The sequence below is a fragment of the Phascolarctos cinereus genome, unplaced genomic scaffold (assembly GCF_003287225.1).
Source record: "Phascolarctos cinereus isolate Bilbo 61053 unplaced genomic scaffold, phaCin_HiC Scaffold_1;HRSCAF=81, whole genome shotgun sequence".
In the NCBI taxonomy this organism is placed as follows: domain Eukaryota; kingdom Metazoa; phylum Chordata; class Mammalia; order Diprotodontia; family Phascolarctidae; genus Phascolarctos; species Phascolarctos cinereus.
Window position 1 is genome coordinate 206,652,466 of NW_027555514.1, and position 17,815 is coordinate 206,670,280.

Sequence of the window (17,815 nt, forward strand, 5' to 3'; positions counted from 1 at the left end):
TGCAGACTATACAGGGTACCACCACTTTTTTTTTTTTGGTGAGGTAACTGGGGTTAAGTGACTTGCCCAGGGTCACACAGCTAGTGTCAAGTGTCTGAGGCCATATTTGAACTCAGGTCCTCCTGACTCCAGGGCCAGTGCTCTATCCACTGTGCCACCTAGCTGCCCCACTTTTTTTTCTCTTACTTTTTTTCTTAACTATGCACTCTGGCTTCCAGCTGCATCATTCAACTGAAATTACCCTCTCCAAAGTTACCAATGATCCCTTAATTGCCAAATCTTACAGCTTTTTCTCAGTCTTCATCTTTGTTGACTTGTCTGCAACTTTTGATACTGTTGATCACTTTTTCCTGCTGCGTACTTTCTCCTCATTAGTTTTTTTTTTTACTCTGCTTTCCCTTAGTTGTCTATTTTTTTTCAGTCTCCTTTGCTGGTTCTTCATCTATGTTGTGCCACTAACCGTGGATGTCCCCAAAGAAATGTTCTTGGCCTTCTCTTCTCCCTCTATACTATTTCCCTTATTGATGTCATTAGCCTCCAAGATTCAATTATCATCTTAATACAGATGATTCTATATGTCCCTTCCAAACTTTGCTCCTGATTTCCAGTCTTATATCATGAACCAGACATTTTGGACATTAAGAATGGAATGGTCCTTAGGTTCCATACATATCTTTTTGTTTTTGTTTTTGTTTTTGCTAGGCAATGGGGTTAAGTGACTTGCCCAGGGTCACACAGCTAGTAAGTGTTATGTGTCTGAGGCCAGATTTGAACTCAGGTCCTCCTGAATCCAGGGCCAGTGCTCTATCCACTGCACCACCTAGCTGCCCCCATACATATCTTAAAATCAGCATATCCTCAGACAGAACTCATTATCTCTCTCCTCCAACCATTCTTTCTACCCAATTTGCCTATCCCTGTTGAGGGTAGGGTACCACCATCTTCCCAGTCACATAGGCTTACAATCTTAAGGCTGTCCTCTACCTCTCCCTCTCACCTCATATATATCCAATTTGTTGTCAAATCTTTAATTTCTACCTTCACAATATCTCTTTATATATCTTCTTCTTTTCCCTCACATAACCACAATTCTTACATTTGTGAAATAGATAAGAATGATTAGAGTTTCCAATCACATTTAAGTAATGATTTGATTCTGACCTTAAGGAAAAAGAAATATTCTAATTTGTGCCCTCAAACTGCAGTTAAATGACGATGATTTTTTAACTACAAGTTACAGCCTATGGGAGCCTAAGAAAGACAGTTCACTACAGGACTGGTCCCTTGGACTTAACCCAGTTGTGAAACAAAACAGAAAACAAAAGTCACTGCCACTGGCAAATTAATGCTTTTTGTTTGTTTTTGTTTTAACATAGAAGCGTGGTTCAAGACCTGACTGCCAGATCACATCAGATTGTGTTGGATTAAATAGATTTCTCCATCTATTTAGATTTATTGGCCATGATTTTCTACTGTGAACTAAAAGGGAAAAAAAATGGGAACATACCTTAGTGGATCATCAAAGCGAACTGTTGCTGCACAGTGGAAGATGATATTGGTATGGCACAGGAGCTCCTCTAAATCTTCCTTGCTGATGCCCAAATCTGGCTTTGTGAGATCTGAATAAATAGGTTTGATCTTCTCGAGGATATTTGGGCAAATTTCTTTGGCCTTTTCAAAAAGCTGAAACACAGATGTAGGTCAATACATACCTCATCATTACCTAATTCTTCCTTTTGACATTTACTAAATTCATTTTTAAAAATTGGCTAGCTTTCCTGATAGACCCAATAAAGAGTGCTATCACTGTAATTTTTAAAAAGTATTTATTTCACACCTATTTTCTGTGTTCCATGTGCTCTAAATCAGATAAATAGCTTTTTAAAAATTATAGATAACTTTTACCTGAACTGAAAAAGCTCAAAATGTATACATTACTCATTGCATATCAGCATAATGATAAGACATTCAACCAAATTCCCTGATTACCCTTAAAATAAGCAGCACAAATATATAGGATTCCTATGCAGCTTCTAATTGGGAATATAATTTCTAAGGCATGCAGCAAAAAGATTGTTAAATTTACTGTCAAAGGAGTTGGGTCTGTATTTTGGCCCTGTTGTTTACTGAACCTTGGCCAAGTTATTTAATCTCTCTGGCCTGTTTTCTCATACATAAAACAACGAGGATGACCAGGTAGATCCTTTCAAGATCTCTAAGTTTCATATCCTATGATCAGGTTTCTATGCCCTTGGACTCAGAGCAATATGATATGAACTAACTGGGCTAACCTACCCTAGAATAAGAATTATAAATGGATGAGGCAGTTATGGTGAGTGGAAAGAACACTAGATCCAGAATCACAGTCAGGATCAGAATCAAAAGAACTGTGTTCAAATCCTAGTTTTGTTACTTACTTTCCAGGCAAATCATTTGCTTTTTCTGTGCCTCTGAAGCAACTAGGTGAAGGAATCAAGTCCCAGATCTGATAATAATTTGCTATGTGACCATAGGTAAGTCACTTAACTATTATCTCAGCTTCCACATATGTAAAATGAGAGGAGTGGATTAAATGTGATTAGATCTAATCTAATGAATTAGATGAACTCCAGTCTCTTCTAACTTAAACATCTCAGACGTAATGCTAAAAAACTAGGGTCAGAAGACTTGTGTTTGAATCATAATTCTTCCACTATTGTATAGGGAGCCATGTGACCTCCTATAAGTGACTTCAGCAATCTGAGCCTCTGTTAGTCTGTAAAACAGACATAGCATTAATAATCATACTACATATTAAATAATTCATGAAAAGTGTTTTATAAACATTAAAGGATTATTTAAATATAAGTTTCTATGACAAAGAATACTGGCATATTTTATTCCCATTATTATGCAGATGGAATTATTATTATTGAGATTAACTTGTTCTTTTTTCCTTGCAAAATTCTTTGGGCAAATTGCCAGTTTTCACTTTTCGAGAAATACACATTTTAAAAAATAAAATTTTATTGAAATCTTTTCCTACTGCATACATTTCCTAATGTATCCCTTCTTGGTTCCTTCTCAAAGCCATCAATTAAAGCAAAGAATAAAAAAGAAAAGAAAAAAAGGCAGTCCAGAAAAACCCACCAAAATGTTGACTTTTTTTTTTTAGTTTTTGTATAACCATAGCCCTCTACCTCAACATAGAAAGAGTGTGTGTATGGGGGTGTCTTCTTTGTTCAACTACAGCTATTCCTTTTTTAAAAACCTAAATTCTTCTTAATTCATCTTACATATATACACACACATACATATACAGAGTCTTTTAATAAGAAATAATGATCTTGAATTTAACAGTATGAGCAAATTGCTACCTTGCAATTTCCTTGGAGGTACCTAAGTTAATCCTCTATTGTCGCTGTATAGAAGACCTCTCAAATTTTTACTTATGCTAATAATATTATTCTTCACAATAAACAAGTAGACCTACAAACAGGACTCTAATTAGTGAATCTGTTCAAAACTGTTTCATAGACAGCCAGATAGATACTATCTATTTATATACAGTAATGGGGTGAGGGGGGGTGAAGAGGAACATGTACAAAATGTCTGCCTAGTATCAATCCACATGGAAGTATGGTGAACCTGCTTCTGGAAATGCATGATGATGCATAATGAAGGGGCCCTGGCTCCAATTGAGAACATGCACAAGTATCTTGATTGTTTCCTGTTGGTTTATTGTGTAGTGATGGAAAGCTTTTTAATTGGCTGCTAAACTGAAAATATATATGAATACAAAAGACTATGCATAAAAAATGTATACGGCTCTTTGTTTTTCCTTGGTTATGACCAAGGCAAAAACTGCTGTAAGCATGAGGTTGGGAGAAAGATGGTACCTGTAGCTTGTTCTTTGCACTCAGGCCACCATGTGGTCATGAATCCATGGCACCATTGTTTCTTCTGTCTCTGTTGTGTGTATATTTTTCCTGATCTTAGGTGACTAAGTAATAGAGATGAATAGATCCAAGTATGACTTTGTGAATTTCAAAAGGGTGGCAAAACCATGTGGAGTGGGGCTGGCAACAGTGTTTACTACAGCTGCATCAGCCAATATAAGATAAACTATATATATATATACACACACACATATAGGGGAGAACAGCCTTGGGGGACAACTGATAGAGGATATGTCATTTCTAATTAAGGCAAAGCATTAAAAAGGACACATTTCATTGTTTGTTTCAAGTATCTGTATAATGCTTTGGGTAGAAATGATTTTTACTCCCTCTAGACACAACTATGTCACTGACCAGGAGTTAATGGCTTTGATAACTCTTGGCTTGACATAATCTGAAGATCTTCCTGTGGGAAAACTAAGAACCTTCCCAAATCCTTGGTGACATTTAATTTCAATTTTGGGGGTTCAATGAAATAAATAATTTCAAATGAATGGTTAGATGAATGGATAAATTACTACAAAAGAAGCAATGAGTTTCTTTATGGGATTAAGCAGAGTACTAAGGATTCCCTGAAGTAGAGGGAGAAGAGTTGGAGATAGTTAAAAGGTATGAGTGTATTTAAGTATATAATAATAGTAACATTTTACTTTTACATATTGCTTTCATACTTGCAAATCAGTTTACATACATTATAGTTTTTGACCATCCATAACAAAACTCTGAGGTAGATGTTATGGGAATTAGTGTCTCTATTTTACAATGTCAGAGGCAGGATATAATTCATAATAGCAATTTTGTGGTACCCCAAAACTGAAACTATCATTTGGGAAAAGGCTGAACATATTGTGGCATATGGTGTATGATTGTGCATAAGATGTGATGAACACAAGGAATTCAAAGAAACTTTGGAACATGTGAATGAATGAACTGCTGAAGAACAAGCAGAACCAAGAGAACAATATATACAATGACCACAAAAATGTAAGGGAAAACAACTCTAAAAACGCAAAAACTCAGATTCATTTCCTAACCAAGAAATAGAGTTTAGAGGAAGGAAAAGTATACAATAACTAAAACTCCAGTCTAGTAGGTTATACTGAACATTGTGTAGATTCCACAGGAAACACTTAGACCAGTGTCAGAATTCAAAACCACAGTGACAGATGATTTCTGTCCCAAAAATGGATGATTCCAATCTGATTTAGGATTTCTGCTAGTGAGATTGAACACCTGGTAAAAGATATGCCCTGCAGACATAAATGACCTGCATTGGTAATGTAACAAAAATTCTCATGAGTAATTTTATGTTACCAAAAAAATTTATCTGGAGGGAAAAAGGACAGCTTAAGAAAGAGTATAATTTCTAATGTTATATCTAAAGTTTCTGTGAAAAAATATACCTCCTCAGAGTACAAGCAAATTATTTTTCAAGAGCAAAGTATTCCAAAGTTAAGGAATTAAACAACTACCTGTTTTTGGCAAACTTTGCCAGGCAGATTTCAGCTTGCACATTTTATGCAAGTATTTTCATGACAAAATCCAGAATTTGTATTTGAAATGATAACACTGGAAGCTTCAGTTTTGACATGGCAACAGTTTCAAAAAGCTCTCCCGTAGAAACTATACCAAAGGGCCATTTTTTTCCTTTTAACTTGCTTTTGAACATGATGAACTATTCTATTTATAGCAACAGTACTGCAGCCCGTAGGCAAAACAGAAAACCTGCCAAGCCAACAATAAAGTTAATTCAGAAGAATGAGAAAACTGGTTTTTCATTTCAAGAACTTCTGTCTCTGCTCCTGCTAGATATTTAATATGTTTACCCATGTATAAGCTAGCAATTGTGATGACAGAAAGAATTTTTAAAGATTAATATAATTCTCTTGGTATAGTTCTCAGTAGATACCCACATCCTAAGGACTGACTAAAATGCTGACCGATTTCTTGTCTCCTATGAAATTAGAGTTTTTTCCTCCAGTGGGTCTTACATGTAGCCAGTCTCTTCCTCCAGTGAAAGTTTAATTGCCAACCAAAAGGACTTTCTTTATGTCATAATCATTTTCCACTCCCTTTCCATAGTGAATATTCTATGACTACAAACAAGATTAAGCAAACACATCTGATATAGCTATAAAATGACGTCTGAAAATATGTACAATATTTTGGTTTAGTAGAGAAGGTATGTTTCGTTATCTGTTCTCCAAGACCTTCATTGGCTTTCAGTTACTTGCTTAAATTCCTTTCATGGACCTTTTCATTTACCTTGGTAAAGTCATTGTGAATATTGTTCTCTTGATACTGCTTATTTTGAACTTTATCAGTTCATACAACTCTTCCCACATTTCTCTGAAGTTTTCTTTATTACTTATTGTACAGTAACATCTCCTTACATTCAAACACCATAGTTTTTTTTTCTCATCCATTCTTCATCAATAGTCACCCCTTTTGTTTCCAATCCTTTGCTACCACAAAGTGCAACTGTGAATATTTTGGCATATATTAGATTTTTCTTTCTGTTTTTGACTTTTTTTGTAGCATATATATGTCCAAGATGCTGAATCATTGGGTCAATGTTATGAATACTTTAGTCATTTTTGGTTTTGTTTGAATGTGCCAATTTTCATTTGTCTTTTTGAATTTAATTTTGTTTTCTTATTATCCTTCTCTAGCATACCAGTGGAAATCCTTCTTTTATATTAGCTTTCATTCCTCCAATTTGTTTTTTCACCATTAGTCTTAATAAAGATGCTCTCAGTTTTGTCATCTGTGATAAATCATCATTGATAACAAAAATAGTCACTGTTTAGCCAAAGACTGATTCTGTGGCACTTCACCTTGCATGATCCCTCAAAGTTCATAGTGAAATGTTGACAATAGCCTCCTCCTTATGAATTACTTCCATAAACCTATAGAAAATATTTTGAAATAATTTTTTTATTTATAGGATTTGAAAGGGACCTTGGAGAATATCTGGATCAACTAGTGCCAGTGCTCCCCAGAACAACACTCCTAGTTTAGACCAGCCTTCACAGTCTTTGTCCAGGGAAATGACTCCTGTGGAGAAGGGTCAGACATCTCTACCAATTGCCAACCAACCACCATTCATAAGGCAGGTGGGCTAGCCTAGCCAAAGCTGGGGGCAGCCTGAGGGAGAAACAGGAGGCAGCATGTGTCAGGCAAGTTGGATCACCAACTCCTCACAGACTCCAATGGAGACACGGAAGGACCATGAACATTAGAGCCTTTGGAACAGCAATGCTTTCCACAGCTATCATCCCGGGAAGCAACCCCTATAGACAAGTAGCCTGGCTGTCACTGTAGATGCTACAGTAGTATCTGTGAAGACCCAGAAAAGAAAGCTGTCATCACCAAAGTCCTCAGAACTGTCAGATGGTTCAGCATCAGAGAAACTGATATGATTTTATCAATGGAAATAAAGAAGAGACATTATTATTTGCTTTGCTGCTGCATCCTACAGATTTGCAGCTGAAATTTCTTATACGTGTTGTCTCATCCAGTAAAATATGAGCTCCTTGAGTGCAAGGTCTGTTTTACTTTTTTATTTGTAGTACTAACACTTAACAGAGTGCTTTGCATATAGTTAGTGCTTAATAAATTCTTCATTCATTCTTGGATGCTCCCATTCCCCACTGTTATTTGAAATAGTTCTCAAAATGCTAGCAATAGTAATGAGACAGAAATTAAAAGCAGAAAGGCAGTTAAAGGGGAGACAAAACTATTCGCTGACGTGATACTTAGAAAATCCTTAGCTAAGAAACTAATTGAGACAAATAATAGCTTCATTAATAGAGAACACTATAAAAAAGCCTGCAAAAATAAATAGCATTTCAATAAAGCTAAAAAAAAATCCAGAAGGGACTAAAGAAAAAAAGTCCTATTCAAAATAATTATAAAATGCTTAAAATATGTCAGAATCAATCTATCAAAGTACAATCAAGACCAATGTAGAGATAATTATAAAACACTTAAAAAAATTAAGAATGACTTAAATAACTGGAAAGGTCGCCGATGCTTATGGCTAGGTCATGCTAACGTAGTAGAAATGACAATACTACCTAACTTTATTTACAGATCTTGTACTATACCAATCAAATTACCAAGAGGATACTTTGCAGAGGTGTGCAAAAATAATAATAAATTTTATTTTGAAGAACAAAAGGTCTAGAGTTTTGAGGAAAATGATGAAAAAAATTAGGAATGAAGGGGAAGATGATACTTCCATAACTCAAGTTGTAGTATAAAGTAGTAATCATCAAAACTATTTGGTAGTGGTTAAAATAGAGCAAAATAGATTGATGGAACAGACTAAACAAGGAGGAATCAGAAACAATTAATACATAGTTCAATAAATTTAAAAAATATAAATTACCTGAGAATTTGATAAAAATTGCTAGGAAAACAGCAAAATAGTCTGACAGAAGTTAGGTTTAGAGCAATTCTCGTGCTCTGTGTTACAATAAATTCAAAATTAATATATGACCAAAATATTAAAAAATTAGGAGAGAAAAGATCAGACACTTTTCATACCTATGAGTAAAGATGAATTCTTAAACAAACAAGGGATTGAAGCAATCATGAAAGATAAGATAGGTAATTTAAGTTTCAAGAAATTGGAAAGCTTTTGCATGAGTAAATTTAACACAACTGGGATAAGAAAGGATACAAGAAAAAAACATTGGTATCAAATATGTAAATAAGAGTCTGATATTCAAATTATATTGGAATACACACACAAAATTTATGATGAGTCAGCATTATGATATGACAAATAAAGGCTAAATATCCTAGAGAATGAAATACAGTTAGATGAGTGATCTATTGAGTTAGCCTTTTAGTACATATATCAGGGACAGACACTTCAAATATACTGTTAGAGTGGGAGAAAAGGAAGAAGAAAGTGGGTTGGATTATATTGAGGAAATTGAATAGTACTTTCCACAAATGGATTTCTCCCTAACAGAAAAATCTGTCTTTTAAATATGTATATATCCTTGCAGAGATGTTATTTGGTTGCTAATGATGAAACATTAAAATTTTTTAAAAATTGAAATTACAGGAAACTCAAAGGGCAATTCAGAGATGCACAATAGTTGTAGGTTAGTTATAGCATGTTTCCAATGGAAATCTGTGTACAACAAGTGGCATAAGTGATATAATTCAGGACATGTACTATCAGAAGAGGATGTGTATGTATTCAAAGCAACGGATCATTGATATGTTGCACTGGCACACATAATATTTTAAAAGACCTAGAAAGAAACTTCCAATATTCCAGGTACATCATTTTTGGCGGATTTATGAAAGATGTATATAATAATTTCATAGGAGGAGAAGGTATGGATGGGTACTATTGGAGGAAATATCCTATCAATGAATACTGAAACTTTGGTCTTTGCATAAATAGAATTATGTTATCCAGAGTGAGGTAGGGTCAACCATAGGTTATCCTGGTCAGATCATATCTGGAGTGCCATATTAAGTTCAAAGAAAAATATTTCAGGACAGAAATTGATGTACCTCTAGCAACAATTGGTCTAAGTTAATAAAAAGTCTTGAAACTATATTTTATGGATCAAATGAAGTAACTATAATGTTTAAATCAAAGAGGAGAAAACTCAGATGATGACATAGATGAAAAATTAATCATATATACGGAAGACATAAAACTGTAAAAATATCAAATATAGAATTAGGATCTAAAAAGACCTAGATAGGTTTAGTTCTATTAAATTGTATTATCATTAATTATAACCAATGATAGGTTATACAATTTAATAGAAATAATGTAAAATCCTACACTTGAGTTAAAAAAATCAATAATGCAAATACAGAATGGAAGATATGGCCAACAAATAGTTTACATGAAAAATACTTAGAGATTTCTATCATATTGCAAGCTTAATAGAAGTCAACAGTATTTTATGCCATCTGAAAGTATTAATTTAATCTTAAGCTTCATTAATAGAAATACAATATCCAGAATGATCAAGGTTAGTCTTGTTGAATTCTACCCTATTATGCCACATTTGCAGCACTGTGTTCAGTTCTGGGTAGCAGTCAAATTTTAGAAAAGTTATTGATGAGCTAGGGCACATCTAGAAGAAGATAACCATGATACTCAGGAAACCTCAAAATCGTGTCATGTAAGGACTAATCACAAATAAAAGGGAGAGTTTAGGCTGGAGTAGACAAAGGTTTTGGAGGCAGCTAGATGGCTCAGTGGTTAGAATGCTAGCCTGGAGTCAGGGATACCTGTATTCAAATCCAACTTCAGATACTAGATGTGTGTCCCTGGGCAATCACTTCACCTCTGTTTGCCTTAATCCACTGGAGAAGGAAATAGCAAACCACTCCAGTATCTTTGCCAAGAATATCTCATGGTCCATGGGGTCACAAAGAGTCCTACACAGCTGAATGACTGAACAACAACAGACAAGGTTTATGAGATGTGACTATTTGAAGGGCTATTTTGTGTAAGGATGAGATTTCTTCAGAGTAAAGAACAAAGACCAATAAGGTAGAAGGTGAAGGAAGGTAGAATTTGATTTGATATAAGGAAATATTTCCTAAAATAATTGGGGGTGACCTGCCAATATGGGCACAAACCTTAGAGCACATGCAGTCTGTTCTTCCTGGTACCATCCTACAAGGAGGTTTGGTGACCCTACTTTCAGGTATGTATAATGAAGGGTCTCTCCGCTTCAGAGTGCATGTATGTATCCCTCAGGCTTTTTCCTCTTGGTTTATTCCTTGGTGACAAAAAAATCTTTCAATTGGCTAGTTAGCTAGAAATAAATGCATACAAACGATTCAAGAGGAGGATCTTTCATTCTCTTCTCTGGTGGCTTTCAAGTGAGGAGAAAAAAAATGCTATGGGCCTCCAGGTGGGGGAAAAGTAGCTTAGAGGCATCATCTGCCTTATCTCTCCATCTAGATGCCAGTTGGCTATGAATAAATGTGTCCTTTATCTCTTGTATTTATTCTTTCCTGATTTTAGATGAATGAGTATAAAGAGATAGAATGGACCAGGATACAATCTTCTGAGCTTTGAAAGGTTGAAAGAGCCATCCCAGGTTCTCTCAGGGAACATAACTAGTAGCAGCAGTAGCTAAGTCAGGTGAGAAGCCACTTCTGAAGCTTGAACCAGTAAGGAATAAATTGATCTGGCAGCTGAGACACATCCCATAAGCAAGTATCATTTGTTACACCCCTAAGTGACCTTGGTAGGAACTCTACAGAAAAAGAAAAGGGTCAGGAAAAATGCCCCTTATTTTGTGTAGGGTTGGGTTGGGGGGAGAAGGCCAGTCAGATGTTTTGTAGCAGCCTTTTTGTTTGAGTCTACTCTCCCGGGGAATTAAGTGGGTATATACTGGGGAGAGTCACAATTAACAGGGATGCTTTCATACCTTGGTCCTCGGCAACATCTTCTCAGTAAATATCTTGTTATAAGAGTAGATGTTAATTAGTTACTTGACACTGAGGACAAGTTATCTGATTAAATAATTAGGTAGAAATGTACTGAATGAAGGCTCAGCCCTTCAGGGTTATATCCCTAGAACTTGGGAGGACAAGTATAGAGTCTATGTGCTACACTAAGTAGAATTGTCTGAACAATTAGAACTGTTTGGAAGTGGAATGATCTGTTTTGGAATATAATGAATCCTTTCACTAGAGATCTTCAAATAGAGTTGAGAGACCACTTGTTAAGGATGTACTATTCTAATTCAGGGTGAATTTGAACTAAGTGACCCCTGAGATTTCTTCAACTCTTAAACCCAGATCTTTCATAGGTACATCCCTTTAAGTATTCGTTGTCAAGGGGAAGAATCTATTTCTATTACTCAGTCACCAATAAGTTACATCCTTATTTATTGGATGCAGCGTTAGAGGGTTTGCTCAAGTTCCTAAATCTGGAACTATCGATATTGGAATGGCCAGGCTCAAGAAAAAGAGAAACTTGGCATGAGTTATAGACACTGGAAGCTTCTGACTGGACAAATAAGTACATTTTTCTTATTCACTAGTATTTGTCTACTTGGAGAAAGAGATGAACAATTGTTCCAGTTTCTTAATTCTTTAGGGTAAAATTCCCAACAATCTGTGCCTCAAGTCATTAGTTTTAGCTTCCTGTTAGAAAATAATTGTGCCTATTAAAAAAATTCTTCCATACTTCCCAAAATATAAATATTTAAAGAGTCACTCTTCTGGTTATAGATTATAGGTGGATAAATTAAAGGAGCTTCATAAGTTTGGATTTATACAGAATTTTGGATAATTTTCTCAGTATATTCAGATGTCTTTGGATAAAAGTTCCAGTGTTTCCTGGAAAATATAGTAAAAACAGCCTTTATGTCACATTTTCATTTGTGGTATATAAACTTTTCAGTTTCAGGGTTTGTTTGGGTTTTTTTGTACTCTCTGTTCTATGTTTTATTAAGGGACCAACATCTTCATCCTTGCACCATTATGACACAAGCCCTAGGTGACCTGGCAAACTTTTCAAAATGTAAAGAAATACTAGTAAAAGACAATGTGGCATAGTACATAGAGGGTTGCCCTTAAGAGTCAAATTTGGTTTCAAATCTTGCTACTTACACTTACTAGCTGTGTGATCTTGAGCAAGTCACTTAACCTCTTTTAGCCTCAGTTTCTTCATATGTAAAATAACAAGGTTCTATTTGATGAACATTAAGAACTCTTTAACCTTTAAATCTATGATCCTGTGCACAAACAATCCACTTATCTATCCAGTGTGAAGTGGGTAAGAGGCAGTTGAGGATGTGGCACTAGAGCTCAGAAGAGAGAATATGGCTATATAGATATAGTAGTCATCTTATATGAAGATAATAATCAAACCCTGTAGAGCTGATGGGATCACCAGGAAAGAGAATATATATATATATATATATATATATATATATATATATATATATATATGCATATATATATATATACGTATATATATATATGTATATATATGGAGAGAGAGAGAGAGAGAGAGAGAGAGAGAGAGAGAGAGAGAGAGAGAGAGAGAGAGAGAGAGAGAGAGAGAAGCAGGTCCTTGACCTAGCAATAGGCTTGACATAGCAATAGGCTATTTTTATAGATGATGTTCTAGCAAAGAATGAGGCAAGGTCAGACAGAAAGAGAACCAGGAAAAAACAGTGTCACAAAAGTTTAGAAAGGGGAGAATTTCTAGAAAAAGAAGATAACCAACAGTGTCAAAAGCTATAGAGAGATTAAGAAGGATGAGGATTGAGAAAAGGCAACTGAGGTTTGAGATCTGGCAATTAAAAGATCATTGGTGATTTTGGAGAGAGCAATTTCAGTAGTGAGATCAAAAGCCAGATTGCAAAGGCTTAAGAAGTGAGTGAGAGGAAAAGAGGTAGATATATTATGGGGAGTGGGTGGGGAAGGAAGAACCTCTGCTTATAATTTAGAGTATAAATTAGTAAAAAGCTTTATTTTGTTCAGTTATGTGCCAAGACATGGAGAAGCATCAGTTGACCATAGAAAAGAGAATTTTTTTTTTTTGGCTAGGCAATGGGGTTAAGTGACTTGCCTATGGTCACACAGCTAGTAAGTGTTATGTGTCTGAGGCCGGATTTGAACTCAGGTCCTCCTGAATCCAGGGCCAGTGCTCTATCCACCGCACCACCTAGCTACCCTGAAGAGAAATTTTTATGAGGCAGGTAGGCATCTGAATGAGTGCTATTTCCCATAGGTATTTGTAATCTACACAAAAGTATATAGACATTCTCCTATGATCATAAATGGTCTGCCACTATCCTTAGGGTATAGGGAGTAGTTTGTTACGTTCTAGGAAAGGAGACAGAGATTTTCTAATCTTTTAGCTTGTCATTTGCCCTAGAATCTGAGACAGAGTGTAGACTCCATCTTTTGAAGGCCAGGAGAATTGGGGTAGAGGTGAATGAAAATATATGGAGTGGATATGACTTCCCATTTAAACTGAATGGAATCTAATTTTAAACTGGAGTTAACCAAAATTAAGAGAGGGAAAATACAGCACTCCTCACCATAAAGGCCAATGAGCATGGAAAGATTTTTCTAGGAGTTTGGCTGGAAAAGGGAGGAGAAATATGGCACAATGGCTTATGAGGATGGGAAGAGATTTGGGCCAGATCAAAGTGATTGGAAGAATTTGGGCAAAGAGATAGTGAAAAAAACAATCTTCTTAAGAATTAGGAGTTGGGGGGGGTGACTAGGTGGCGCAGTGAATAGAGCTCTGGCCTTGGAGTCAGAAGGACCTGAGTTCAAATCCAGCCTCAGACACTCAACACTTACTAGCTGTGTGACCCTGGGCAAGTCACTTAACCCCAATTGCCTCACCAAAAAGCAAAAAAAGAAAAGAATTAGGAGTTAGAAATAATTAATCAACTATAAAGAAGAAAGAAACTTCTCATGAAATTTCACTTTTAGTTGAGGGTTGCAAGGAGAGAAATTAGTTCCAAAAGTCTTTGGGATAGGCTATAGAGATAAGAGCAATCATTTCTGGAATGACATGATTGCAAAGAAAGTGGTTTTGATATGAACTCAGTTATACTGGGAGTGCATCTCCAAGAGAAAACCTCTATAGGAAGAGCTATAAGAAAATAGTTCAGCTAATAATTTGGACCATTTAGCCAGATGTATACACTAAACTAGACTAAGTTGGACTCTACAGCCTTCGTAGTTGAATTGGTGATCCGTATACACTTTATACTCTGAAACTCCTCAGACTAGTAAAGTTGATTACTTCTTTGGAATGGATGGCTGAGTGTATTATGTGTCAACCAGTGTCTACAGATGCCCAACGTTTTGGCAACAAAGAAGAGGAACTACTAGAGACCCTACTTCAAGTCAGTGAGTCAGCCAATCAACAAGCATTTATTAAGTGCCAAGCACTGTGTTAAGTGCTGGGAATACAAAGAAAGGCAAAAATAGTCAAGGATTACACATTCTAATACAGGAAACAACATTTAAAAAATTTATATACTATACATAAAGAGCATATGGGAGATGATTGGAAAAGAGAAGATACTAGAAGCAGGGAGTAGGGGAGGAAGAGCAGAAAAGACCACTTGAAGAAGGGAGAACTTGAGTTCAGTCTTGAAAGTAGCCAGGGAAACAAAAAGGTGGAGATGAAGCATTTGAGCATTTCAGGCATAGGGGACAGCCAGCAACAAGGCACTAGATGGGAGATAAAGGGTCCTATGATCATATGAGTACACAGAGAAGAGTAAATTATAAGATTAAAAAGCTAGAATGTTGATGAAACAGAGATGTGACATCTGTTAAAAGAAAAGAGGTTCTGGCTGGTGCTCTCTTGGTTGTAATCGCCAGGATGATTAGATGCCATTCTAGCATAGGAAGAGGACAGTCCTGTACTCTACTTCGACATAATGGTAGCAGAAGTCACAGGTACCCATATGAAATATAGACTCCACTAGTAGTATTTATACCAAGGACTCTTGGTGCCTCATTACCTCTTTCTTTTGTGTTTCCTTCTCCAAATGGGTGACTGAGCAGGAACCTCAAAATGGATGTGTCCAACCACAGACCTTATGAGTCCAGAAATGTTAGAAGGTCCTGGAAGGCCTGCCAGTGCTGGTGACTATGATGTCCTTGGAATGACAGTGGCTGATGGCAGAAAGATCATCAGAGATAGAGACCACCAGAAGAAAGAAATAACTTGAGTGTTTAATCAGACAATGCCAAAGGGGCAAATGTAAATTTTCACTAGTTTCCTTGTTTTATATTCCAAGTCTTTTAAAAAAAACTCTTATTAATTAATTTATTTTTATAGTTTTCAACATTCACTTCCACAAGAGTTTGAGTTTCAAATTTTCTCCCCATCTTGCCCCTCTCCAACCCTAAGATGGTGTACATTCTGAATACCCCTTCCCCTAATCTGCTTTCCCTTCTATCACTCCCCCCCCTTTTATCCCCTTCCCCTTCTATTTTCCTGTAGGGCAGGATAGATTTCTATACCTCATTGCCTGTATATCTTATTTTCTAGTTGCACGTAAAAACAATTTTTAACATTTGTTTTTAAAACTTTGGGTTTCAAATTTTCTCCCTTTCTCCCTCCCCACCCATCCTCATTGAGAAGGCAAGCAACTCAATATAGGTTATACATGTGAAGTCATGCAAAACACTTCCATAATAGTCATGTTGTGAAAAACTAACTATATTTCCCTTCATCCTATTCCACTCCACACCCCGCCCCCCGTTTATTCTGTTCTCTCTTTTGATCCTGTCCCTCCTCAGAAGTGTTTGCTTCTGATTACCCCCTCCCCCAATCTGTCCTCCTCTCTCTCATCCCCCTGCTCTCTTGTCCCCTTTCCCCCCTATTTTCCTGTAAGGTAAGATAGATTTCCATACCCAACTGAGTGTGTATGTTATTCCCTCCTTAAGCCAAATCCTATGAGAATAAGATTCACTCATTCTCTCTTATCTTCCCTTGTTTCCCCTCCACTGTAAAAGCCTTTTCTTGTCTGTTTTATGTGAGATAATTTACCCCATTCTACCTCTCCCTTTCTCCTTCTCCCAGTATAATCCTCTCTCACTCCTTAATTTTATTTTATTTCATCTTCTACTCACCCTGTGCCATCTATCTATCTATCTATCTATCTATCTATCTATCTATCTATCTATCTATCTATCTATCTATCATTTTTTCCCTCCAGCTACCCTACTACTGACAAAGATCTCATGAGTTACAAATATCATTTTTCCATGTAGGAGTGTGAACAGTTCAACTTTAATAAGTCCCTTATGATTTCTCTTTCCTGTTTACCTTTTCATGCTTCTCTTGAGTCTTGTATTTGAAAGTCAAATTTTCTATTTAGTGCTGGCCTTTTCTCAAGAATGCATGAAATTCCTATACCATTGAATATCCGTTTTTTCCTCTCATGGATTGTACTCAGTTTTTCTGGGTAGATGTTTCTTGGTTTTAATCTTAGCTCTCTTGCCCTCTGGAATATCATATTCTAAGCTCTCAGATCCTTTAGTGTAGAAGCTGCTAAATCTTGTGATATCCTGATTGTGGTTCTACAATTCTTGAATTGTTTCTTTCTGGCTGCTTATAATATTTTTTCCTTGACCTAGGAACTCTAGAATTTGGCTATAATATTCCTAGGAGTTTTCTTTTGGTGATCTTTTTCAGCAGGTGATCAGTGGATTCTTTCTATTTCTATTTGACCTTCTGGTTCTAGAATATCAGGGCAGTTTTCCTTGATAATTTCTTTTTCTTTTTTCTTTTTTTTTTTGATAATTTCTTGAAAGATGATGTCTAGGCTCTGTTTTTGATCAGGGCTTTTGGATAGTCCAATAATTTTAAAATTCTCTCTCCTGGATCTATTTTCCAGGTCAGTTGTTTTTCCAATGAGGTATTTCACATTGTCTTCTATTTTTTTCATTCTTTTGGTTTTGTTTTACAATTTCTTGATTTCTTGTAAAGTCACTAGCTTCCATTTGCTCCATTCTAATTTTTAAGGAAGTATTTTCTTCAGTGAGCTTTTGAACTTCCTTTTCCATTTGGCCAATTCTGCTTTTTTAAGGCATTCTTCTCCTCATTGGCTTTTCTGGACCTCTTTTGCCATTTGGGTTAGGCTATTTTTTAAGGTGTTATTTTCTTCAGTATTTTGTTGGGTCTCCTTTAGTAAGCTGTTGACTTGTTTTTTATGATTTTCTTGCATCACTCTCATTTCTCTTTACAGTTTTTCCTCTGCTTCTCTTACTTGCTTCTTAAAATCCTTTTTGAGTTCTTCCATAGCCTGGGACCAATTCCTATTTTTCTTGGAGGCTTTGGATGTAGGAGCTTTGAATTTGTTGTCTTCTTTGGGCTGTAT

General features: G+C 36.0%; 1 protein-coding gene across 1 annotated transcript in view; it reads right to left on the bottom strand.

The window, feature by feature from the left end:
* Nucleotides 1–17,815, bottom strand: part of FAR2 (fatty acyl-CoA reductase 2) — a 172,563-nt gene that overhangs the window by 54,231 nt on the left and 100,517 nt on the right. The window contains exon 3 of the mRNA XM_020975819.2: nucleotides 1,508–1,683. Within this exon, the coding sequence (XP_020831478.1) occupies nucleotides 1,508–1,683 (176 nt within the window). The remainder of the gene's footprint in view (nucleotides 1–1,507; nucleotides 1,684–17,815) is intronic.